Source organism: Sphaerodactylus townsendi, linkage group LG03 (genome assembly GCF_021028975.2).
Source record: "Sphaerodactylus townsendi isolate TG3544 linkage group LG03, MPM_Stown_v2.3, whole genome shotgun sequence".
In the NCBI taxonomy this organism is placed as follows: Eukaryota; Metazoa; Chordata; class Lepidosauria; order Squamata; family Sphaerodactylidae; genus Sphaerodactylus; species Sphaerodactylus townsendi.
In genome coordinates, this window is record NC_059427.1 from 23856924 (window position 1) to 23882071 (window position 25148).

General features: G+C 45.8%; 1 protein-coding gene across 1 annotated transcript in view; it reads right to left on the minus strand.

Moving 5' to 3' along the window:
- ARIH2 (ariadne RBR E3 ubiquitin protein ligase 2) overlaps nt 1-25148 on the minus strand; it is a 48368-nt gene that overhangs the window by 17013 nt on the left and 6207 nt on the right. Inside the window, exons 3-6 of the mRNA XM_048490033.1 lie at nt 23323-23667; nt 6230-6297; nt 3553-3616; nt 556-703 (exon numbers count right to left, since the gene is read on the minus strand). Coding sequence (XP_048345990.1) covers nt 556-703; nt 3553-3616; nt 6230-6297; nt 23323-23571 — 529 coding nt within the window. The 5' untranslated portion in view covers nt 23572-23667. The remainder of the gene's footprint in view (nt 1-555; nt 704-3552; nt 3617-6229; nt 6298-23322; nt 23668-25148) is intronic.

Consider the following 25148-nt stretch of genomic DNA (forward strand, 5'->3'; position numbering starts at 1 on the left):
ATTGCGGGTGGGGTTATCAGTCCGTTTTTTAAGTACTGGTAGCCAAGATTCCATGAGAGAATGTCCGCATGCCACAGAGAGGGCTGCGTGGGATTGACTCCAATTGTACAACCCACCAAAATCTGAACCACTTGAAAGAAAAGAATGTAAAGAAGATGCTTGACGACACGGAATTAAGAAATAAGTGAAACAGTGATGGAAATTTGGGAAACACCCATCCACTGTATCACCCCGAAACTCTTGCTTTAGAAACATCAAAATACCAGCCTCTGGCAGGAAATTAAAATTTTTTAATGCTAGGGTTTTTTAGATTGGCTAGGCCAGGGGTCTGCAACCTGCGGCTCTCCAGATGTTCGTGGACTACAATTCCCATCAGCCCTGCCACTTGTCCATGCTGACAGGGGCTGATGGGAATTGTAGTCCACGGACATTTGGAGAGCCACAGGTTGCAGACCACTGGGCTAGGCTTACAGTGGGTGGGAAGAAAAATAAGGAAGAAGAGGGTCCACAGTTCATCCCACAGGCTGCAATTTCACCCTTCTGTCCCAAACTCACCAACTCCGACACCATCTTTGACGAGTACTGTACAGTGCTGCTCCCAACAGCTGCGGCAGAACTGGTGCTGACAAGCCAGAGACAATAAGTTCTCCTTTCGGACAAACTGCATACATACTGCACAGTGCTGGGAGGAATGTACCATAACCTGAGATGGAAGAGTGTGTGTAGAGAAACCAAAGGTTACCAATAAGAATAAAATGAATTCAGCAGCACTTGTTGGAGTGTAGTTATTTTGCTCAGATGGCAGCAAGCTTGTAGGGAAAAGTCTTGAACTATTTACCTGTTTCCTGATCTGAGAAATTACTTGTGAACTCAAGCTTACCAATGCTAAAATTATCCCATCATCAGCAAGCTACATTTGCCCACTGGTTCAGAGAGCAAACACAAACCATCGTTTGGTTGTTCAGATGTATTCTGCAAAGAGGGAGGCAGAGCATGGTTCATTCTGACCCCTCCATGGTGTCAACTGGACCAATATGTGTATTTGATACACTCCATCTGCTTATAATTAACACCAATGAGATCCATCAGGCTATACAAGTTATCCAGCCCCACCTTATTGTGTATGTCCTGCCAGGAACCAGCATTCAGAATTAATTTTTTTACTGGCAACAGGGCTTCTGCACTCAAGAGCTTGTGCCATTTTAATGCACCACAAGACTTTTATTCATAACATGCGCTGTAGGTTTGAATGGGGCCTGCCCAAAATCAGATGTGACATCCATTCAAGGACAATACTACTCACTGACAAATGCATAAATGAGAAGCTGCTCCATAGGGAATGAGGGGTTTTTTGGGTTGCGAGATTTGCTATGGTTACTTGGTTTCCAGAAACAGAAGACATTTGCATGTTATTAAAAGGCTACCGGTCAACATGGATGTGGGGAAGTGATGAAAGGTTGTGAAAGAGGAACCAAAGCAATGGCTGTGTTTGGTTTGCTGCAAAATTAGTTTGTGCAAAATTGGCCCACACGTGACCAGGAAGTCCTGCTGTCTCGTTGTTTTCGCATGCCTCGACCCTGTCCGAGGCACGCAAAACCGACGAGACAGAAGGACTTCCTGCTGCCTCCAAGAGCCCTCAACCCTGCCCTGGACTCCCCCCTCCCTTCCCCCCCCTCCCGCCGGCTGGGCTCCCAGCCGGCAGCCGGCTGTCTCTTCTGACCTCCCCTCCAGGCAGGCCAGAAGAGGCTGCAGTCCCAGCCTCGGAGACCTTCTTTTATAAGCACTGAGACCAGGGGTGGGGCTTCTTTTATAAGCACTGAGGCCAGGAAGTCCCACCCCTTCCTGCTCCCCAAGCCCCACCCCCGGCCTCAGTACTTATAAAAGCAGGTCTCCCAGGCCGGGACTGCAGTCTCTTCTGGCCTGCCCGGAGGGGAAGTCAGAAGAGACTGCAGGCTGCTGGCTGGGAGCCCAGCCGGCAGGTGGAGTCGGGGGGGGGGGGATGGGCACCCTAGACCTTGCCCACATCCATGGTGACATGGGCGGGGTTGAGGGCAGTGGGGGTGGAGCCAGGGTGGGGGGGCGGGCGGGGGGGCAGAGCTTGGGTGGCGGTAGAGCCTGGGGGCGTCCTGGAGACAATTTGTCTCTGGGCGCCATTTACCCCTGGTATGCCTCTGGCCACCCTGGTCCAGCATCCTGTTTCACAGAGTGACCAATCAGCTGCCCTAGGGAACCAAACAGGGCAGAGGCCAAGGTTCTCTTCAATGCTGCCTCCTAACACTGGTATTGAGAAGTTTTCAATCTGTGTATAAATGGTTCCATTCAGTAACCATAGCTAACAGCTGTCCTCCTCTTAAAGCTATCAAGGCTCACAATCTCCACTGTATCCAAAGGCAGTGAATTCTTTTAGCTCAGTGGTTCTCAATCTTCCTAACGTCGCGACCCTTTAATACAGTTCCTCATGTTGTGGTGACCCCCAGCCCTAACATTTGTCCATTTTACAGATGGAGAACACTGATGCAGAGAGTCTTAGGCGACCTCTGTGAAAGGGTCGTTCGACCCCCAAAGGGGTCGCAATCCCCACGTTGAGAGCTGCTGCTTTAGCTCAGGTGTGCTCCCCTCCCCACCCCCCGGGGCCAGGCTGAAAAGCTTCCTCGTTCTCTGTGCAGAGGTGGGGTTGTTGTTGTTTTTTTTGCAATATCTGAATTAGGTAAAATAATGATTTATTCATATTAGGTTTTAAAGAGAGAACAAACTACTACCTGCTGTTTCAATCAATTTGGACACAGTGACAAACTGTGATTAGAGCCTGAAAGCATTCAGTTTGTCAACTGCGTGCGAGGAAAAGAAAGAGCAGGGAGTGCACAGAGCTACTTCCAGTCAGTGGTTCATGACATCTGAATGCAGTACATTTTAGTGACTTGCTGAAGGTTATAAGCAGTATTTCACACTGGGCATTGCAGGGTGCCAATGGAAAGGAAACCCCTACAAAAACCTGAGCTGCCAGTTGAGAGGCTGCAGGAATAGGGTGGGCTGTTTGAGACTTTGGCAGTTGGCGATTGGCAGTTGGCGATTGGGGTGGTAGCTTTGCCACTGGGGGGAAGGGGAAGGGGAAGGGGAAGGGGAGAATGGCTTCTTTTTAGAGATGCCAGTTTATTTAGACATTTGCCAACAAATTCACAGCACAGGGTGACTACGTTCAAAAGTTATAATTATGCTAGAGGTGAAAACTTTAAACGTTCAAAGGCTAAAAACCAGGTTACCACCCCAATAAAATTAGCTGCAGTTTCAGATTTAGATCGAAGCGGCAGTTTGCTTGTCAAAATCCCAGAGATCACGCCCCCAAAAAGGATTCAAACAAATCGACAAGGTCGAGCTCTTCAATTCATCTCAGAATTTTACTGAATCTCCAAGAAAAAAAAGTGCCCGTGCACACAGAAGTGGCGCTGGATCAGAAATCGGCAGAAAGTGGACCACGAAGCAAGTGGACCAGTCTTCAGATAAAACGACATGTGTGGTTATGTCCAAGGGGTACCACAATGGCCAGTTACTTACGTGTTTGGATGAGGCAGGCTGAACTCGGGCTTCCACTAGCAACTGGGCAGAATTGGATTTGTGTCTGAAAGCCAGAAGGAAAAATTAAATTCTAGGCCAAGATGGAAACATGAAATAAAAATGCAGTCTGACTCATAATGACCAATTATGCCCATGATACACGTAGAAAGAGGCTGAGAAAAATTGATTTTCCAAACCAAAGCCTCCTAGTGAACCTTCATATTCCTCTTCAGCCATGGATCTGAATCTTTTCCCCCCATTGCTACAAGAACATAAGAAGAGCCCCACTGGATCAGGCCAGGGGTCCACCTGCCAATCTATACTGGCCAACCAACTACTGTGGAAGGCCAACAAAAACAGGGCATAGAGGTCAAGGTCTTCCTTGATGCTGCCTCCTGGTACTGGTATTATAGAGAAATTCTGAAATGAAAAACTTATATTTTCCCACAAACCAGAAACAGTTAATTAACTCACTACATGCCAGGGAAAATGGACTGACCAATCCTGAAGAAACTCTCCCACCAGCTGAATTGTTTATGTGTCAGCAATCCCCTCGTCCCCACTGCATCTGGACCAAGTCGTCAAACCAAAATTGGACACCCTCACCAACACACAAATGGTTGGACTGGTTTTCCAGTTCTAGCTCGCTCAATTGCAACACCACACAATCAACTGTAGTTTGCTGCAAACCAGGAATTTAAGGAGAAGGTGAAGCGGAAGATGAGAAGAAAGTGCATGAGCTCCAACAGCCAAACTATGACTTGACCACAGCATCTGAATGGGGCTGAGGCGGTTCAGAGAAAGTTAAATAAATAAAAGAAACCAGCGATGAATGTACAGTATTGTCAACCACTCACAGAGGGCCATGATCCATGGCAATTATGCCTTTTATTTTGGATTAATATAAGAGTCACTAAAGTGACGAGCTTGCAGTGCTTCTCGCTAGCTTTCCTGCCCACAAGTACCTATTTGCAAGCTTTACAGTTGAACAAACATATTGACATTTCACCTGGAGGGCAGTTTTGGCTTGCTACAGGTGTCTAAGCAAAAGGTTATGTACAGCACACCTATAGTTCAGATTGAACAAAGGGAAGTGCTTTCCCTTCCTTTCCAAGTGTGAAATGTATGATGGTCTACAGATGCCTCTGTTAAGAGTCAAACTTACACATGTATATTTATTAACTCCTGCCTTTCTGCCCTCATCAGGGCCACCACGGTGGCTAACAGATTAAGAACATACTTAATAAAATCACATCTTAGACATTATTAAAACAGCCCTAAATAAATTATATAAATTTTGAAAAACACTTCATAAAAACAAATAAACCCAAACCTAAAATACGTATCCCAAAACCATAAAAGTGACCACTGAAACAGAGGGTAGGAAGGAAGAATCACTGAAGGAATGATAACAAAACAAAAGAAGTTATTACCCGCTAATAGAAGAGGGAACAGAACTGATGCCCGACTAACCTCGGAAGGCAGGAGCACCCAAAGCAGGGCCTTGGAGGATAACTGCAGTGGTCCTGTAGGTTCATGAGGGATTAGATGGTCCTTCAGCTATGCTGGTGCCAAACCATAGAGGGCTTTAAAGGTCAATTTAATTGTGCCTGGAAACAGATTGGGAGCCTATGTAGATGCACCCAGACCAAAATGATATTGTTCCCACGACACACTCTTGTCAACATTCTGGCAGCAGCCTTCTGAAATTTTCGAACCCTTCATAGGAAACTCCATGCAGAGTGCATTGTAGTAAAGTAATCTTGATGGAACCATTGCATGCCCCACAGCAACCAGATTTTTTTTGTCCTAGAAAGGCTGCAGCTGATTAACCAGTCAAAAGCAGCAAAAGGTACTCCAGGCCACAACTGCCACCTGCCTATCCAGAAGTAGGCCTGGATGCAAGAGCATCCCAAGATTATAGACTTGTTCCTCCAAGGAAGATGGAGCCCTATCCAGAATGGGTGACACCTAAAATCCTGGGTCAGACATTCTGCTCACCAGTAGCGCTTTCATATTGTCAGGATTAAGCTTCAGTTTATTAGCCTACACACCCACTCCAAAATTGCCTCCAGGCAGTGGTTCAGGGTTTCTACAGCCTCCCTTAGATTGGCTTGAAGTGCAAGGCAGAGCCAAGTGTCATCTGCATATTGGCGACAACCCACTCTAAATTTCTAGATGACCTCAACTATTGGGTTCATGTAGATCAGGGATCTGCAACCTGTGGCTCTCCAGATGTTCATGGACTACAATTCCCATCAGCCCCTTCCAGCATGGCCAATTGGCCATGCTGGCAGGGGATGATGGGAATTGTAGTCCATGAACATCTGGAGAGCCACAGGTTGCAGATCCCTGATGTAGATGTTCAAACACATTGGGGACAAGATGAAGTCTTGCAGGACCCCACATGCCAAAGATGAAGAGGCTGAGAGGCAGCCCCCCCACCCCCCAGTGCCACCTTCTGGAACCAACCACCCAGATTGGACCAGAACTCTTGCAAACTGATGCCTCCCAGTCTCAGCCCGCAAAAGTGGTCCAGAAGGAGATTATGATGGATGATTGCTGATGATTCAACACGGCCACGTTCCCTCTGTCCATCTACCGGTGCAGGTCATACACTGCAGCGACCATAACCTGGCCTGAAAGCACAACGGAAAGGATCCAAACATATGCTTACCTTTCCAAAACGTCTGAGATTTGCCAGTGGAAGCTAACTAATACAAGCTTAGCAACTGCATGAGACACCTAGAGAAAGGGGAAAAAATAGACCCATGAGCAGAACATTTCTAAAACACATGCAAGAAAGCTGGCACATATCGCCCTCCGCATTTAAGTCAATTTGTACTTTAACAGAGGTAAAATAAATCCTTAAGACATAGAGGGCTTTTATGCATTTGCTGCTTGCCTCGAGGCAGTTTGCCTCGCAGTGGGGTTTTCCTGCAGTTTTCTGTTTACACAAGAGATTGGGCCGGAGGACTCACTCAGGCCTCTTCCGCACATGCAGAATAATGTACTTTCAATCTACTTCCCAATTGTTTGCAAGTGGATTTTGCTATTCCGCAAAGTGGATTGAAAGTGCATTATTCTCTGTGTGTGGAAGGGGTCTCAGTTCTCAGGTCCAGTCAGCAGAGACAAGCTAGTCCAAAACAACAGCTTTTATTTGCAAGGAAGGCACCTCTTACAACCATCAGCATTAGCCACAAGAACTAGAAACTGAAACCAAGAGCTCCACCCAGTAACCAAACTAAAGCATTCAGATAATAGGGTAGCAGCAGAGTCTTCTATTCTATACATACATACACAGTGAATGTACTAAACCAACAGAGCCCCTTTTGGCCTACACTATTTAATTTTTAAAGAGTCCTTTTTTTCTTATCAAAAGTACTCCAGCCAGTCCAACAGGGGCAAAAAACTAAATCCTGCATGCCTTGTTATTTTCCTGCAAACTCCTCCTCCCATCCCTTGCTCCAGCATTAGACCAGCAGCGTTTAAACACAAACAAACCCCCAAAGCCCTTCTGATTGGTTGGAAATGGTGGCTGGTAGAGCGGGAAAAACTGCTGTTGGATGAGCTGGGGAAGGCAGGAAGGAGCAACAAAACCCAAGTGTAGAATTATATTTCCTGTTTAGTTTGCAGGAAAAAGGGCAGCAATAGGAAAGGCCACACTTTGCCAGCATTTGGAAACCACTCAACTTCTCTGCTCAGCCCTGCAAATGGCTTCGGAAAGGGCAAAATACAATGCACAAATACAGCAAAGGAAAGGTAAGGTAAGCTTGCTGCCAGGCAGAATACAAGTGCGTAAATGGCCATGGATTTCCCTTATCAATACTAATTTCCCCTGTTAGGCAACCAAGCTATTAACGATTTTCATGAGTTTAGAGGCCATTAATGCGATGCTAAAATATTTCCAGTGCCCAGAGCTGTGTGTTCTTTGCCTCAACCAGAACAACAAAGAAAACCAAAGCTACGAAAAGGTACAGCTAGTCAAAAGTGGTGCTGAATCCGCCAGTAGAAGCTGCATGGGCTTCTGCTGGCAGAAATGCCCTCCCTGGGGCACTTAACCTGGCGGAGGGGCAAAACTGCTGGCCTGCAGCAGTCACTGGTCTCCCCCCAGAGCTGGGACACGGTGTGGGATGCACCATCGCTGTCATCAGCACAACAGCAGCAGTCTGGGGGCATAGAGACTTCTTGACTGTGGGGAAGATGTTTCATTTCACAAGGCTCCCCACACCACTGAGAAGCCTCTCTGGGAATAGTGGGGAGGGAAGCCTCTCTGGGAGGGCTGCCCAGCTCCTACCATTTCCACCTCATTAACCAGTTCACCATTGTCAGTTAGGAGCAGATCTAAAACACCCGATTCCCTTGTTGCCTCTTCTACCTCCTGGACCATGAAATGGTCTGCAAGGCAAGTGAGGAATTTGTTGGACCTGAGAGTCTTGGCAGAGCTTGACTTCCAACAAATATCAGGATAACTAAAATCTCCCATTACTACTACTGCTTTCCTTCTGAAAGTTTGATCATCTGTTCCAAGAAGGCACCATCCAAGTCTTCAGTCTGGCTTGGGGGTCTGTAAGAGACCATCCCTATGTCATCCAGAGAGCTTCATAGCAGAGGCATAGAAAGGGGGGAAAGCACCCAGTGCACCCTCCGCCCCCATCCCGCCCCAGCCACACCCCCACAGGGGCGTGCTTCCAGTGCGTCGCGCACACCCCCGGAGCTACGCCTCTGCTTCACAGCAGACTGTAAATCTGAACCAGAGTCTCCCAATTCCGAGTATGACAATTTAAACACTACTTCCCACTGGCTTTCAAAGGTTGTCAAGAGCAAACCTGGAAGGATAAACACTACTTTGTCTCCCCAGCTTCTCTCTGAAGCAAACAAAAAACCTTCTGGGATTTTTTAAAAATGATGTCTTACATAGTACTGCTTCCAGAATTCACAAGAATGCCACCTGAACCAGTGTCCACCCTTTGCTCTGTGCACAGCAGCTATTCTACTTGTATTCCTTGGCACAAAAAACTTTAACAGCCCTGTTGGAGGTTTCATTAATCTAAATGATATTACAGCCAAAAGAGCACTAAGCAATGATTAATCAGAGGTTTGAGTGCTTTGGGCACCACTAGACTGGTAAAAGAAGTTTCACATCTCACTGACTGCAGAACGCGAAGACAGTACAGACTCTGGAATTAGCTCTTTGCGCAAAAGTTGAAATTGGTCAGCCAGAAAGTGCAGAAAGCTATAATCAGTCTGGGTGGGATCTGGTGCCAGACGGGTTGTGTGACCCTTCATCGCAACATCTGATATCTCCACTCCTCTCATAAGGCCCAGCTGGAATACAATAAGGGTTCACTCAGTACTACATCCTTTGTACATTTCCACAGGTAAAGAAAGTCACAGTTTCCAAACACTTTTTATTACCTGGAGAAAGAAAAAACTGAAGGAACACACTAAAGAAAGGGGGAATGCAGTACGAAAAAAAGGCTATGTAGTCTCCCCAGTTGCAAGAAAACAAGCTCTGCAGAGAAGTAAAGCTTAATTCAACTCTGGCAGAACATTTGTTCCTGAAGGACATCCAGAGAGACCACTTTGAGGCTCTTCACAGTCTGTTTCAGATGATGTCACCGTGACCAGTTTGGAGTAATGTAGAGGCTCTGCCCTCCCACTACAAACAACTGCCCATTTGAGAACTTCTATGAAGGTTTCGTAGTCCCAAACAGAGATCTTTGAGGGACCCCTTGCCGCAAGCATTCTCCGGGCCTAGCAAATACATATATTCATCCTCCCTGCACCATTCATTCCCCAAATGCCACAAGCTCAGCCTGAATACACTCAATGGGCTTGGCAATTAGAATATTTCCCCCCCACCTCTTGGTTCCAGCTGCAAAGTTTAGGAACATTCATTTGCAGATTTGGAAAATGTTCAGATCTAGCATGGTGAAATGCAGAAAGACTTGTGGGGCATCCCAACATAGTTGCACACAGGGGGCTTAAAAGGACACAACACTACATGCAGGAAAAAGAGCCGGATCCCTTTCTGCCGCAAGCCTTTTAATATGTTCATGGGTTGCCAATTTCCTTGCTGTGATATTTGCTGGTGTGTGGTTCTGCCAAGGCCTTTAAACTGACACTTACTCTGCAACAGCTGCAGCAAGAGAAGTAACCCTCTGGAAAATAAAGAGCCACGTGTGGCCTGAAAATCCAAACAGCCCTCAGGAGGTTTGCTTTTTTTTGTTTGGGACCCTGATTTGCTACCTGAGCCCCAGAAGTCTTCCACCAGTACACTTTCTGCCATCCTTCGGAAATGACACATATCAGCATTCGTTGCATATGAACTGTAACTGACAGGGTGCTGGAAGTGGAAAAGGCTGACTGCCCCTTTCGGGTTTTCCAGGCAAGAGATATTCAGAGGTTGTGATGCATGTTCCTTAAAGTAGGACTGTTCCCCTGGCACACCTGATGTTTATTAAGCCTGGTGTTTTATCATGAGCCTGTTGTTGCTCTCTTGCAGTTCTTTGTTCTCTGTTCAGAGACTTCGTGTCTCCAGGCTTCTCTCTCAATTAAACTCTACTGCTGTCCTAGGAGTATGTCTGAGGATGGCTCTATTTGCTGCGTCATTACAGAGGGGGCATGCTTTTACCTGCCTTTCTGTAGAATCCTTGCATTTCCCTGGTGGTCTCCCATTTCCAACACTGGGCTAGCTTACCTAGGAATTATGTGCAAATTAATGCTTTACTCGAAAGTGGCAAAACGAATGCAGGAGGCTCCCCACCGCACCCCAGTCTTCTCCCCTGCCACATGGCCCCAAGGAAGCAGGTTGTGCTGGGCTGACATACCCCAGCCCTTTCTGCAGCTTGCCCCACCCACACCATTCTAAGCTATGCCGTGGTGTCTGACACAAGAAGAGGGCAGGATTACATGGAAAAGGATGTCTGTGGGCACAGTAAGCCACCTTGAACTCCATAAAGAAGGCAGCTAATTAATGTTTTAAATAAATAAATTAGTACTACACTCCAATTGATCCATTTAGCAGAGACAGGACCTGGTCTTCTTCTTCCTATAAACCACTGTTTCTATTGCTACATTTAAGGAAGTGTAGGGGAAGTTTAATGTGAGCACAAACATCCTCAAATATTAAGGAACCTGTTATAACTAGTTTATTAGCACAGTTTGCCTCACTATGCATTAATACCGCCCCTAATGATCAAAGAACTATCAGCAACAGTGTAATAGTGTGCAGGGTGGGGGTTCTCAGGGAGAAAGCATTGGTATAAATCAGGAATGCTGTGAGAAGGTAAGGGTGTCTTTGTTTTCATCTGGGATATGCCCAAGTAAATGCAGTAAATCAGCGGCTTCCATTCTGTAATGGGCTGGAACCCTGAGTTGGGTTGTGGAGTCCTACTTCCTGGTCACAAGTCACTATAGAGCAGGCCTCTGCAACCTGCGGCTCTCCAGATGTTCATGGGCTACAAATCCCATCAGCCCCTGCCAGTATGGCCAATATGGCAGGGGCTGATGGGATTCCCATGAACATCCGGAGAGTCGCAGGTTGCAGAGCCCCGCTACAGAGCTTCAGTTTTTAGGAAAATTTGCTGTAAGTAGCATGAGCAGAGAGCAAGAAGATCACAGTCTCTGCTTCTCTGGGTAGCCATGTATGTCAACAAGATCTTGGGGTACAGGTGGACTATACCTGAATATGAGCAGTCTGTGTGATGTAGTGGCCAGTGTGATGTAGTGGCCAAAAAAATGAATGTGGTCTTGGGGCATATCAACAGAGGCATAACCCCCAAACTGCAAGATGTCATAGTCCCGCTGTACAAGCAGTGGTCAGGCTGCACCTGGAGTACTGTGTGTAGTTCTGGTGGCCTCACTTCCAAAAGGATGTGGACAGAATGGAGCAGGTTCAGAGGAGAGCAAAGAGGATGATCAGGGACCAGGAGACCGGGCTCTACAAGGAACGGCTGAGGGACGTAGGAATGTTCAGACTGGAGAAGAGGAGGTGGGTGGACACAATTGCTCTCTTTATGTATCTAAAACCTGTCAGAAGAGGGAAGGAAGCTGTTCCTGCTGGCAGTAGAGGGTAGGAACTGCAATAATGAGTTTAAATTATGGATGGAAATAGATCAGCTGGATATTAGGGAAAAATGTTTACAGGAAGAAGAGTTCGACAATGGAATTGGCTGCCTAGGGAGGTGGTGAGCTCCCCTCTCTGGCAGTCTTCAAGCAGTGGCTGGGGACAAATACTTGTCAGGGATCCTTCAGGTCAATCCTGAGTTGAGCAGGGGGTTGCACCAGATGACCTGTATACTCCTTCCAACTCTATGATTCTTTGCAGTCATGCTGAGAGGAGTAGCAGGACAGTAAGGCAAAGTTACTCATTGGTGGAAAGGATTTTGTTGTAGTGCAGGGAGGTTCAGAAAGACTGGTTCCTCCTCTTCCTAGAACATGACATGTCATGTGATGGCTGCTCACTGGGTCCCTGCTGCTGCCTGGAGATTAAAGGTAGGTCCTGGGGTTGAAAAGGTTGGAAACCACTGCATTAAACCATGGGGAGTTTATCCACAGTTGGAAGATTATACATGCACAAAGGGGGAAAAGGTAAACAGAGGAATCACAATGCCCTAATATGCAGTTCTCTATATTTTTCACACTCATCTTCTCCATTTCCGAATTTACACTTCCCTGAATCTGATGCTAATCGTTTTTAGTAGCTAAACTCTAACAGAACTGTTTTTGCATCATTTCCACATCATCTGCCAATGCAGGCACTAGGCACACCTAGCTGCCCCAAAGGATAAGAATGGAACCACAGTTCTTTCAGCTACTGCTTACTTGGGCTCTCAGAGAAAGTAGACACTTAATCCTAAGAGTAAGCCAGTCTTCTGGAGGAATCAAGTCACTGGCAAAGTTCAAACACCTGTCAACACCCTTGCAAATCCTCTCGTTCAAACCTATAAGTTTGAGAATCTGAAGGTGAGGTGTCATAGGGGAGAATGTGGTCATAAACATGACCATTATTTCTACACCATTAATATTCCGCACTGGTCTGGACACACGTATGCAGATGCTCACCGTGAAGAAAAAGTACAGTTCAGGATAGAGAAGCACAAGCCCTAGAAAGCAGAGGTCAGGTGCTTTATTCATGGTGTGCTAAATTAGACTGGGGACTGAAAGAGGATCTCTGGTTAAACCTCAGGACAACCTGTTCCTCATATATAATCTGTGTACATTAGCTTTAATCCCAGCGTTACCATCCCCAGCTGAAATCTCTGTAACAAGGGAGGCCAGCGAGGCTGAAAAACGATGAGAGGCTAGCAGACACACAACCGTGTTAACTTCTTTCTTGCATAAATTTATTTTTGCAAAAGCATTTTTGCAAGTCCCATAAATAAGCATTTTGTGGTGTGCATTTTAAGCACTTCAAGTATATTTCAATTAGACTTTTTGAGGCATGTCAGCATTATTATGGTCAAATTGCAGATACAAAGGAAGAAGTTTGCCTCGGACCACCTAAGTTTTCAATTCCCCCCTCTACACCTGCAGCCCCCTGAATCTCAAGCCTTGCAAGAGTCACTCAACTTTTGGGGGCAAGAGATAAGGAGCTGCAGATGAAAAGGGGGTGGGGGAGAGAAAAATTCTGGAGAGTTTTAGACTCAATCCAGTAGGATTTTCCTTCTACGAAAACAAATACAGGATGAGGCTGCTAGTATTATATAATAATTTTGCAAAATTCCTAATGCACTTTGCATACATTACTTCAGAAATGTATGCAAGAAGCAACTCCAGACAGATATCCTCGATTTATCTCCACTTTTAACATCATGCATGCCTTGTGAGGGAAAGGGAGGTGGAAGTTTACCTCCTCAGGAACAAATCACAGAATTAAGAGGCCCAGAAAGATGAATTTAGGAGTGAATTCGGGGTTGAGACACGGAGCAAGAAGGTATTGATTGGTTCATAGTGCAAACTCTTAACTTCTACCCTTCCATTAAAAGAAGAATTACCATTCAAGGTTACAAAGACATTTTAAAAAGTGACAGTGGCAAGCAAATACCGTGTGTTCAAAAAGAAGATGCATGAAAAACAGAAGTCCCAAGTTCATTCCTAACACATTGAAAGTTATCACGTTCCTCTCTGCTTCTTTTTCTCACACAGATCATGCTTGTCACAGAACTCACAACATATCCATCAAGAAAACTTGCAGGCCAATGTTAGACAATTCAGTTTGAACTTCATAATCCACAGAATGGCTTTTCCTATTTTACCTTTGCCTGAATAAAAGTGTATTTTAGCATTCTAGTATCAGGACTAAATAATCCCCAAAGTGAGACAGCAAAATAAAAACTTTGGAGACTTAATTTATTATGACGAATAGCCTTTCCCTTTAGCAGTATATAGAACAGAACTCCAGAAAACACATGAAGGCGAAGATAAAAACATTAAGAAGCTATATTTTTGTCAGTTTTAGTCTATACAAGTGGGGGCCCATGAAACCCAGAGGGGGAATCCCATCCACCACCAACCAGTCACTGCTGAGTCCACAGAGGCTGCCCCCCAGTCCTGATCTTGGCAGGTGAGCCCACTTCAGACCCCCACACTACTCTTTCTCGATCTCTAGGTGGCTGTCAGGGTCCCAATCGGTCTGGAGCAGCTGTCTCCAGGTTGGAGAAGCTGTCTTCAGACTAGAGAGGGACTGCTGGCAGCCTCCAACTTTAGTTTTTTGGGGGGACTTAACCTCCCTTTTTGAAGTTTAATTTTTTTCCTGCAAATCTATGGTGCCCCCTAAATTTGCAGAAAAATCTGTTGAGTATGCTCCTATTTGCAGATGCAGGTATCCACAGGCAGGAGGCACACTTCAGAATTAGATACATAGATACCTATTTCCATTTCCCATTCAACGCAAATGGAATAAAAAGGACCTTTCCACTATCAGAGAACATACTGTAATTTACAAAACAAAAAACAAAAAAAAATTGGGTGGGTTTGTAAAATACTACACATTAAAATTGAAAAATAAGTGGAGTCTGGACTTGTAGAAGATGGAACGTGATTTTATTCTCCTTCTCCTTGGGTCAATTTGGCCCTCCGTACGGATGATTAACAGGAACCCTGCGGAGCTGCAGCTCTGTCTCACAGCCTTCATTACTCACTTTCTAGGTCAGCTGTGGAGCTAGTAAGATAAACTCCCAGATACGCTGACTAATTGTTTCGCAATTTTGTGATGCTCTGCCACCCCCACCACATGTACCTTGCAAAGATCAGCAGTGGCAGGGACAAGATTTTTTCGCTTCTGGTCAATCCACAGATGCAGCACTCTACGTGATTCATAAGATTAGGGGGGAAAAGTAATTTCAAATGGCTTCTGCATGTCTGTGGGTCATTTCCCCAAATCAAGTGAGTGGCAGGAAGTAGCATCAAAATGACTGTTCCTCAGATAGCCACACTTGATTGCATAATGAAAGAATTCCCCATAAGAAGACTTAGGTCTTCCTAGCGATATTACTTTCAGACTTGCCAGATCAGACTGGAGACATTCTAATTCTTCACCACACGAGACATTTAATTTTACACTTATGTAAGCCGATACAGCAAGCCAAGTCGGAGATTTCTTTTAAATAGGACAGATCCCTTTCAAATCTCCGGGGAACAACAACTGTTTAGACCAGGGCTTGATAAACCCCAGGTGGAAAGTTACCACAGTGCCTCCAAATTTCATGGCAGCACCTAGTAGTTCCAGAAATGGTTTCAGTAGGATGATGGCCATACTTATTTATATTCTACAATGCTTTTGTTACCTGATAGCCTAAATAAAATGAGAAACTTTGATATACTTACCGTATATACTCGTGTATAAGTCGAGCTTTTCAGCACATTTTTGTGCTGAAAAAGCCCCCCTCGACTTAAACACGTCAGCTGTATTTAAATTTTTTAGGGTTTTTACTTTGTCAGCCTCCAGGGGGCGCAGTTTTTAGGCTGGCAGCACCAACATTTCAGGATATTATCAGGTGACACTCCTGATGATACCAGCCAAGTTTGGTAACGTTTGGTTCAGGGGGTCCCCCATCCCCCATTGTTTCCAATGGGAGCTAATAGTAGATGGGGCTACATTTTGAGGGTCCATAACTTTGGACGCCTTGAACCAAACTTCACCAAACCTGGGTGGTATCATCAGGATAATCTCTTGCTGATACCAGCCAGGTTTGGTGATGTTTGGTTTAGGGGGTCCAAAGTTATGGATCCCCAAAGTGGGTGCCCCATCCCCCATTGTTTCCAATGGGAGCTAATAGTAGATGGGGCTACATTTTTTGTACTTTTAAAGTTATTGTTGAGACCATATTGTTTTTGTTGACCCTCTTTTCCACTCACAGAGCTAGTTTTTCTTTGAAATAAATATTCAAAAACATTTAACCTACTGAAGCCTCAATTAATGTCATTTTATTGTTATCTATTTTTATTTTTGAAATTTATTAGTAGCTGCTGCATTTCTCCACCCTCGACTTATACGCGAGTCAATAAGTTTTCCCAGTTTTTTTGTGGTAAAATTAGGTGCCTTGACTTATATGTGGGTCGACTTATACACGAGTATATACGGTAGTAGGTTTTGTCGTAGCGATCATCGTAATTAAAAAAAATCCTGAGGGCTGAAAAAAAAGAGTCTGGCACCTCAGTTTTTGGGTTGGCTCCCAGAGCCAAAGAAGAGAAGAGTTTGGATTTATATCCCTCCTTTCTCTCCTGCAGGAGACTCAAAGGGGCTGACAATCTCCTTGCCCTTCCCCCCTCACAACAAACACCCTGTGAGCTAGGTGGGGCTGAGAGAGCTCCAAGAAGCTGTGACTAGCCCAAGGTCACCCAGCTGGCGTGTGTGGGAGTGTACAGGCTAATCTGAATTCCCCAGATAAGCCTCCACAGCTCAAGTGGCAGAGCTAGGAATCAAACCCGGTTCCTCCAGATTAGATACATGAGCTCTTAACCTCCTACGCAACTGCTGGTCAAGGCCGGTCTAGATTCAAGATCCTCGGGGACAGGGCGGTATAAAAATCGAAATAATAAATAAATAAAATAAGACATCCCGGGGGTAGCGGTGCCTGGCTCCTGAGGCAACTACAGTCAGCCCACAATGGGCTCACCTATTTTTTAAATCAAGCGCTTTCCTAATAAGCGAAAGGCATACAAATGTAGATTACACAGATCCACTGCCAAACTATTTCTCAAGCAGAACTCCCGAGAAGCCCGTTGGTCCTTCTTTTTTTTACTTTGTACTCCATTTCTATAGTCTGTCTGTCTCACTGAGGCTCAAGGCAGATTTTTATATCCATCCTCACCAGCTCTTTGCATATCTCCTCCCAGAGATGACCTTATGCCACTTAAGCACACGTGCTCAATATTAGTAAACCCCTTAACAGGGGTCTGCAACCTGTGGCTCTCTAGATGTTCATGGACTACAATTCCCATCAGCCCCTGCCAGCATGGCCAATTGCAGTCCATGAACATCTGGAGAGCCACAGGTTGCAGACTCCTTACTGCTAGAAGATAGCAATTTCATTACAGACCATTTGCAAGAGAATCAAGTAGTTCTGCATCCCTCAGAATGCAGGAGTTGGCCAACCATGTTCTAAACTACAGTAGTTTTTCTATCGATTCCCTCAGACCCTGTTGCCTTGTAACCATTAATCCAGTGTTTTTCATCAAAGTCACACTGAGAAAGAGAGAGAGAGAGTGCTGTCACAGTTTAGAATATCACATAAGTCCTGGGGTGGCCCAGGTTCAAACCACCATGAAACTCCTGGGCCACTTTAGTCCAGTAACCTCGCACTCACAGGGCTGTTCTGTGGGTAAAATGGGGAGAGATTATGTGTGCTGCCTTGAGCTCCTTTGGGGGAAGGGTGGGATAAAAATGAAAACAGGTTTACCAGGCTTAGCACCTTACATGATTAAACAGCCAGCTGCCCTGCAAGGAACATTCAACACAATCCCTCCTAATGCAAAATTGAAATTCCGTATACCAGTATGCCTTGTGTGCCCATCTACACATAATGCTTCCATTAATGTGAAATCCAACAGGAGGAGGTCCTATGTTTTCTGAAGGTGTCCACCCACACCCTTTAAGCAGGGACGGACAGATTTGAGGTCCAAGGGATCTACCTCTGTTTTTCAGAGCTCCAGGTTGACGAGTCAAAGCCAGCTGCAAAAATGACCTTCTCAAGGGGTGGAACCACTCACAATTACCTGCCCCACCACTTGAAGAATACACGGTGGCCTCTGCCTACACAAACACGAATTCACGTCTGAGTACACATCAGGACGTGCAACATCAAACTCTAAACATCAGGACGTGCAACATCAAACTGCCCCCTTGTGAGGCCCTGCCATGGTTTTGTCATCTCTGGCAGTGCCCCCGTTGGTTTCATCTTTGGGCGCTGCCAGCCCCTCCCAGCCTTAAGGCCGGCCTTAAGACAGGGCGCCACCAATATGGTTAGTCTGTTATTATTGGAATTGATGCTGCATATTGAACTTTAAATGTTTTTAGATGTTTTAAAGTAATTTATTGGTTTTTATTGTATTGGGAACCGCCTAGAGCCCTTTGGGGGTGAGGCGGTCTACGAAATCTAATAAAGAAAGAAAGAAAATTAAAAAAACCGCCATGCAAAGAAAAAGTCTATTTTCAAGGCGAGGAAGCGGAGGGAGAAGTGATTATCATTTCTTGCGGACCATTTTAAAACCAAAGTAATTCACTTCCTTATTTATCTTATTAGAGAGCAGCAAACTAGACTGGTTGTCCCAGCCACACAGGCCATATTTCGCAGTGGTAGGAACTTCATGGAGAATGGCACAAGGAGAAAACTAGGCTTATTCTGAGAACTACATTTAAGCCATAAAGTACTGGATTCCCTACGGCTCCTGAGTTGGAAGCTTCAGGGGCTCTATCATGAGTCAGCCCCAGACTTACCTTCTGCCTTAGTGGGTTTCTTGCACTGTTTTAAAGCAGATTAGAGGAAAAACACCAGAAGTAATGCAAACAGATCAGAAGCTGCAGCAGAGAATTTAGGGACTGTAAAGATAAAGTTTCCCCTTCAGTCGTGTCTGACCCTGGGGTACCACTGCGAGCAGTGATTTCATAGGCAAGCAGTTTTTGTGGGGTAGTTTGCCATTGCTTTCCCCGGCTATTCTTTACCCCCTAGCTGTGCGCTAGGTTCTCATTTACCGACCAAAGAATGAATGGATGGCTGAGTTGACCATGAGTCAGCTGCCAGGATATCTGACCCACAGGGGGCTCGAACTCCTGACTGTGTGAGTGGCAGTGCAAGCACTTAACCACTACGCCACACGGCTCCTTTAGGGACTATACTGCCCCAAGAAATCAAGCAAGAGACTCCAACAGGACAGCATTCCCTCTACGCGTGCCACTCACAGCCCAATTCACAAATGTAGGAATGCTTTCGAAATACGTTGCTGTTTAGTGAGCTCTTGACCACAAAGCTTCTAGGAGTGACCAGGAAATGTCACGTTGCCTGTACCAGATAATTACACTACATAACCAACGTTTTACACTATCGCACTTGCACGGTGTCCCTCCCGCCACTTTATTTCTTAGTTGCTATTTTAATATCCCCTAGCACCTACTGCTAGCCCTGAAAAATCACTCACAAAGCTTCCGTGACCTTTCACTGGATTCCAGCGGTCATCTTTTCCACAAGATAAAATAACCCATGCACACATTTGCAAAAACAAACGTAGCATAACAGCCCCAATTGTTGCATCAGCTGTAAGAATGCCCGCATTACTTGGCTGCTGCAAACGTCCCTCTCTTCAAAAGGCCACTGAAATATTTTAAGGGAAGAAGGATAAACTTTCCCTAGAGCACTCGTGGGCAGGAAAAAAAGGGCGGGAGAGAAGTGCTTTGATTGCAAGCCCTGTCGTGGCACCCATGTATGTAATTATGAGAAGAATGCAATGACACAAAGGCCTTCACAGCCAAGAGAAGAGGCTGGGCCCACCTTCGCTTCCCAAGCTTCTCTCTCTAAAAAAAGTCAGGTTTGTATCATCTTTGTTTTTAAAATAGACACGTGTACCCATATGCACAGCTTCTGCTATTTCTGCCTCTTCACACAACATCTCAACAGCACCCAAAATGCATCTCACCACTGTTCCAATATGGTCAAAACAAAATGTTTGCCTGTAACTCACATTCAATAACTTATGTTCAGTGGTACAGAACAAGACACCTAAACCAAGAAGCATCTAGACTTACATGAAAAACCGGGGCCAACAAGTAAGGCTCTGCTACGCTTTAAAACAGCTCGAAGGGTGTGCCATAGACCAGGAAGTTCCTAGTTCAAGCCTCACCCTCAGCAGGTTTGGTTGGCCATGCTCTCTCAGTCTCATCCCCAGAATCACAACGTGGGGGATAATGTTGGCCGACCTTCCAAATATGATGCAAGAATTACCAGAATTTCAGATGTCACAAACAAAAAGAAGCTTCTCCATGATAGGTGCCAAAACTATTTGTTGCTGGCCTCGCGCGCTGGGCTCTCCTTTCCCTACGGGATTTAAGATTCAGGGTTGGGAAACCTTGAATCACGCCTCCAGTTCACTGTGACATCTGAATGCAGGTCTCCGGGCAAACTGGGCTTCTTTTCCCACCCCACAACTTGATGTCGCAGCAAACCAATGCTTGCTTTTTATTTATGGACAAAACTCTGTTGGACTTTTTATTTATGGACTTGCTTTTTATTTATGGACAAAACTCTGTTGGACTCTCAGAGATAGATTTTTAAAATTGGTTGTAGATACATTTCAATGCACACACATATATATACCACAGCAAAATAAATAAATAATCCATGATTGTGATTCAACCCTCATTTGTTGGCATGCCCCACACCCAAGTTCCAATTTCAAGGGGTCAGAAAATCCCCTCTGCTTTCCATGCATGCTCTCCATACCATGTATAATGTTATAAACCTCTCATGCCTACCCTAGCCATTTTTTTTCTGAACTATAAAGCCTCAACTCTTCAGTCTTTTCTCTCAGAGAAGGTACCTCAGCCCTTTTATTATGTGAGTTGCTCTTTTCTGAATATTTTCCAGCTTCGCAATATCCTTCTTAGCCGAGATGACTGCAACTGTACATAATACCCCAAGCGCAGCCACGCCACAAATCTTTACAAGGCTATTACAATGGAAAATCATTTTCCCAGGTAAATAATTGCTTTAGTTCTTGACACCAGATTGTGTTCAGTGTTGTTGTTGTTTTTTATCAGAGATGTATTATTCTGTTTTCTGCTGAGGCACGTATTCTCACCGCCTGCAAGAATGGGGACGATCAGAGCTTGCTGAAACTACCTTTGAGAAGAACGTTTTTTGCCAAGTCCCAAGATGGGTGTCTGGCAAACCAAAAGAGGTAAGAGGCAAGGCATGGGAAAAAAAGTAGGAAAACGAATGAGGAAGATGAGGATGGCAGAAGGAAGTGATGACCTTTATGAGGGAACATACCCGTGGATTTATGAAGACAGCACTTAAGTAGGTATACTCTTATTATACTCCAGATGTTAGTGGATTTCATAATTCTACCATCAGCCCCTGCCAGCATGGCCAATTGGCGGGAGCTGATGGGAATTGTAGTCCATAACATCTGGAGTACCAAAGGTTCGCCACCACGGACTTAGGGTTTTCACTGTCATTTCTGAGACCACCAGACAGTAACGGTGCACGCAGAGAATGGGAATGCACATTCCTTGATAAGCTTCCCAGAATTTATCCAGGTCAAAGGTCAGAGTTTTTAATGCGACATGTGGAGTTTTGCTCGGTGGCCATTTAGTCAAGTTTCAAGTTGGAGTTAAAAGCCTCAGAGGAGGGCAACCGAAACCTGCTCTGTAGCATTACATCCTTAGCTATAATAGATTTAACTGGCTCCAAGCTCATGGAAGGTCACTACTATATGTCACCGGTATGCCAGCTGGTTCACAGCAGGCGCCAGAAGAACGAACCTCTCCTCCGAGCCCTTAATTTCTCCTTAATAGAGCAACGGGATCTCACAGGCTTCTTGGTGAAGTCTACTGCCCAAGCAGTATGAAACAAAGGAGATCACTGCTTTCTTCAGTTCATTTGGCACAGAAATTAAGCGTTTCCCTCTTGGAGAGAATTAGTCATTGGTACAGCAGGAAGCAAGAGCACCTATCTCTAAGCAAACCATTTGTCTTGGTAATGATAGGGTTTCAGGAGCTCAGATCCACTTCTCCTGAAATCTATGATTATTCCTCCTCAAAAAACGGCATAATCTCCAATTGTCAAACTGAAACTTTTGTTACATGTCCCTGAGGACTCGCTTTGTACGCTAAAATAGATCCAGTTATTTGCAAAGTGTATCTCGGACTTCCTTCTGCTGACGATTTCCAGAGCTGGTGATGGTGGGGAGAATCCCAGCACTGGAACAGCAAGCTATGTATCGCATACGAAAAATTACAAACCCTTTTAATTTACAGAGAAGTGCTCAAAGATCCAATAGAACACTCAGTTCCAGAAGCTAGAACCCCCTCGGCACAAGAAGGCAGAGCAGAAAACTTCACCATGTTATTTGGGATTAAATTTTTGGGACCAACGCAACAACTATGTTAGCAGCGGGGTGACACCAGGACCATAAGGTATCCGTCCTCCTGCCATTTCCTAAATGACCTTATTATAAGGCCACATTCTGCCTTGACTGTGTCCCGTCCCTCTCCCCACAGCTCATTCTTCGTGAAGTGTGACAGAGGTGGGAGTTTGCTGAGAAAGATTCCCCAGGAGAGCATGGAAAACACAGAGGACTGCCATTCCCAGTGGCTGCTTTAATTTGCTCTGCTGAGGAAGCATAAACATGGGTTTCTGGAAGAGGTACCTGTGTGAGTGAGAGGGCACCTGCAAAAACACAAGTTCTATGACCTCTGCTCACTGGCCAAATGAACCACACTCCGCCATGCCCATACTGCACGTTTACAAGCACCATAATTTATTCCGATTGCAATACCACATTTTATATGGCCCTCCGGTAAGACTTTGACAAGGCCTAAGACGGTAAGAAGCAAAGGAAGGGAACTTACAGGAAAGGGAGGTTAGAAATGAAAATCCCCGAGAAGGAACTGAAAGCTATGAGGAAGAACAGGTACTAATCTAAGCCAAGGAAGTCACGCCCAACATTTTCATTTGACTTTCTACGAGAGTTATGCGTACAGTTGCAGCCTCTGACATTTGTAAGCCGAATCCATATGGGAAAGCAAGCAAAGGAACGAACAAGCTAAGAACAACCTATGCTTACCTATGGATATTGAAGAATTTTTTACAACCAAAAGAAGAGCTCTATGAAAAAGGTATGCTCCGCCTCCTGTGACCCCCACCCCCACCCCCAAAAGCCAGTCTGGTGTAATGGTTAAGAATACCAGACTAGTATCTGGAAGACCCAGGTTCAAATCCCCATGCATGCTGTGGAAGATCTCTGGGTGAGCTTGTGCCAGTCACACTCTTTCAGAGTAACCTACCTCACAGGGTTGTTGTGAGGTGAAAGTGGAGGAGAATGTTGCAAGCCACTTCAGGTCCCGTTTGGGCAGAAATGCGGGGTATAAATGAACGAATTAAATCCGTAAATAACAAAATGCGGAGGTGTACACTAGGGAGCTCAGCCAACTCTAAATCCAAAGCCCTTGTGAACATCTGCCACTTACAGCTCCGAAGACAGACTCAGCAATGCAACCTGTGTCTCGCTGGAACTGGCCGCTTTGCCCAGTGCCGCAGGGCTGCTCACCTTTAACGCAGAGGCCAGGCTGACCATGTGCTCGTTCAGGGTGCTCTCAGACTCCTTGTAAGTCAAGCAAGTGAACAGATATTCCTCGGGATCAAAGGCATCGGCCCCCTGCTGCTCCACATCGTTTGCCACCCCCACGTAATAATCCTCAATGTCCCCGGGATCTTCATCTTCTTCCTCCTCCTCGCAGTTTGGGTCGTAGTCCTCTTCATTGCTGTCGGAGCCCTGGCTGTTCATGTCCACGGACATCTTAGTGCTCTGCCAAAGTGCAAAGCAGGACAGCAATGTCTGTTTTCCTCCACCACACTTTACCACTCTCTTGACTTCATCTGACTTTTCTAATTCCTAAATCGGGGGGGGGGGGGGGGCGTAAAGGGAATGAAAACAAAAGAACAGGTTTATTTTCATGCCTGCCCAGTGTACATGCACATCGGCAGCAAAGCAGTTTTTATTTAGAGGGCCCCCCTCCCAATTCATAACATTAAACAGCGATGCTCATACACATGGAAGCCTGGAAGTCGCTTTTATTAAAGAGGCCAAGAGCAGCACGTTATTCCTGCTGCCTAAACTGTTTAAGGCCTCATGTTCTGTTCAGCTACAAATCTTACTTCACTACAGGAAAATCGTTCATTTTAGTCAAAAGTCCATACCTTACCCCACAGGAGGTAAGTGGGAAGAGAGCTATAAAAAACCCTCTTCTGATGAAAAGGCGACAGAAATTCCAGGCAGGGGGGTGCAACATCTCAAATCACTGTTGTTTTTGCAGCTCTATCACATTTCACCCCAGCATTCCTCCAAGGAGCTCAGCGGTGTGTACTCATAATTTCTTGTCTTCCTTAACTTTGGGGCTACCTCTGCGAAGGCCCTTTTCTTGGGACTCTACTCTTCTCTATACCCTTTACCTCCAAAAGATCTAAGTCGTGGTACAGCGGAATTAAAAGCAAAGTATTTCCACAGGTGAAGACATTCCCGAATGTTGCCTCTCCTATCTCTATCGGCATCCCAATTCAGGGCCAAGCTTGACAGGCATTAGAAGAGATTCCCCTCCCCAAAAGAGAGACCTTAGCCATGCTTTGCCAACCTACCAGTAGGGGTGTAAGTTTCACCTTCAGGCCAACCTTACAACCCCGGCACTCTGGTCAGTCCATGGAGGTTCTCTCTGTTCTCATGTTCCCTGCAACTGCAACTTTCCGCTCCCTTTGAACAAATGGAGGGAGCCCTGCCAAGCCACCGCTTACCTGCGATCGGCAACAACTCTGGATTTGGATGCATCTCATTCTGGCCTGGAATGGGTGGCAGCAGTGGCGGAGGCAGGGCGATGCAGCAGGGAAGTCAGGGCAGCTCTGCCATGGAGCAGCTCGGGGAGGGGGAAGAAAGAGAGCAGAGATGCCCTTGCCCTGCTTCTACTGTTGCTGAATATTGCAATGAGCCACTGCGCACCCTATATTGGCTGAGTGAGGGGACTTCATCATAGTGCGCAATCTGCATTTCCCGCCCCTCTGTCCTACCCAGATGCAGCAGCAGGACCCCTAGCCTGCAAGGCCGCCTGTCCAGTGACTGTGGCAGGGCATCCAAAAGGAGGGCACAACTCAGACCCTTCCGCCCTGGCACTACAGAAGGGGCTGAGCTATGGGCTAGCAGGTAAGAGCCTTAAGCTCCTTAAAGGGGTCAGAGCAGTGGAATAGGGGGTGAGCTTTGCACTTGCTGAGCCAGGGATGTAATCGCTGGTCAGCAACTAAGAAGGCATGTGGACGCGATGCCCAAGGCCTTGTGCCTAGAAAATTCTGGGCTGGGGATACCTCCCATCTTAGGAACGTTCTGCAACT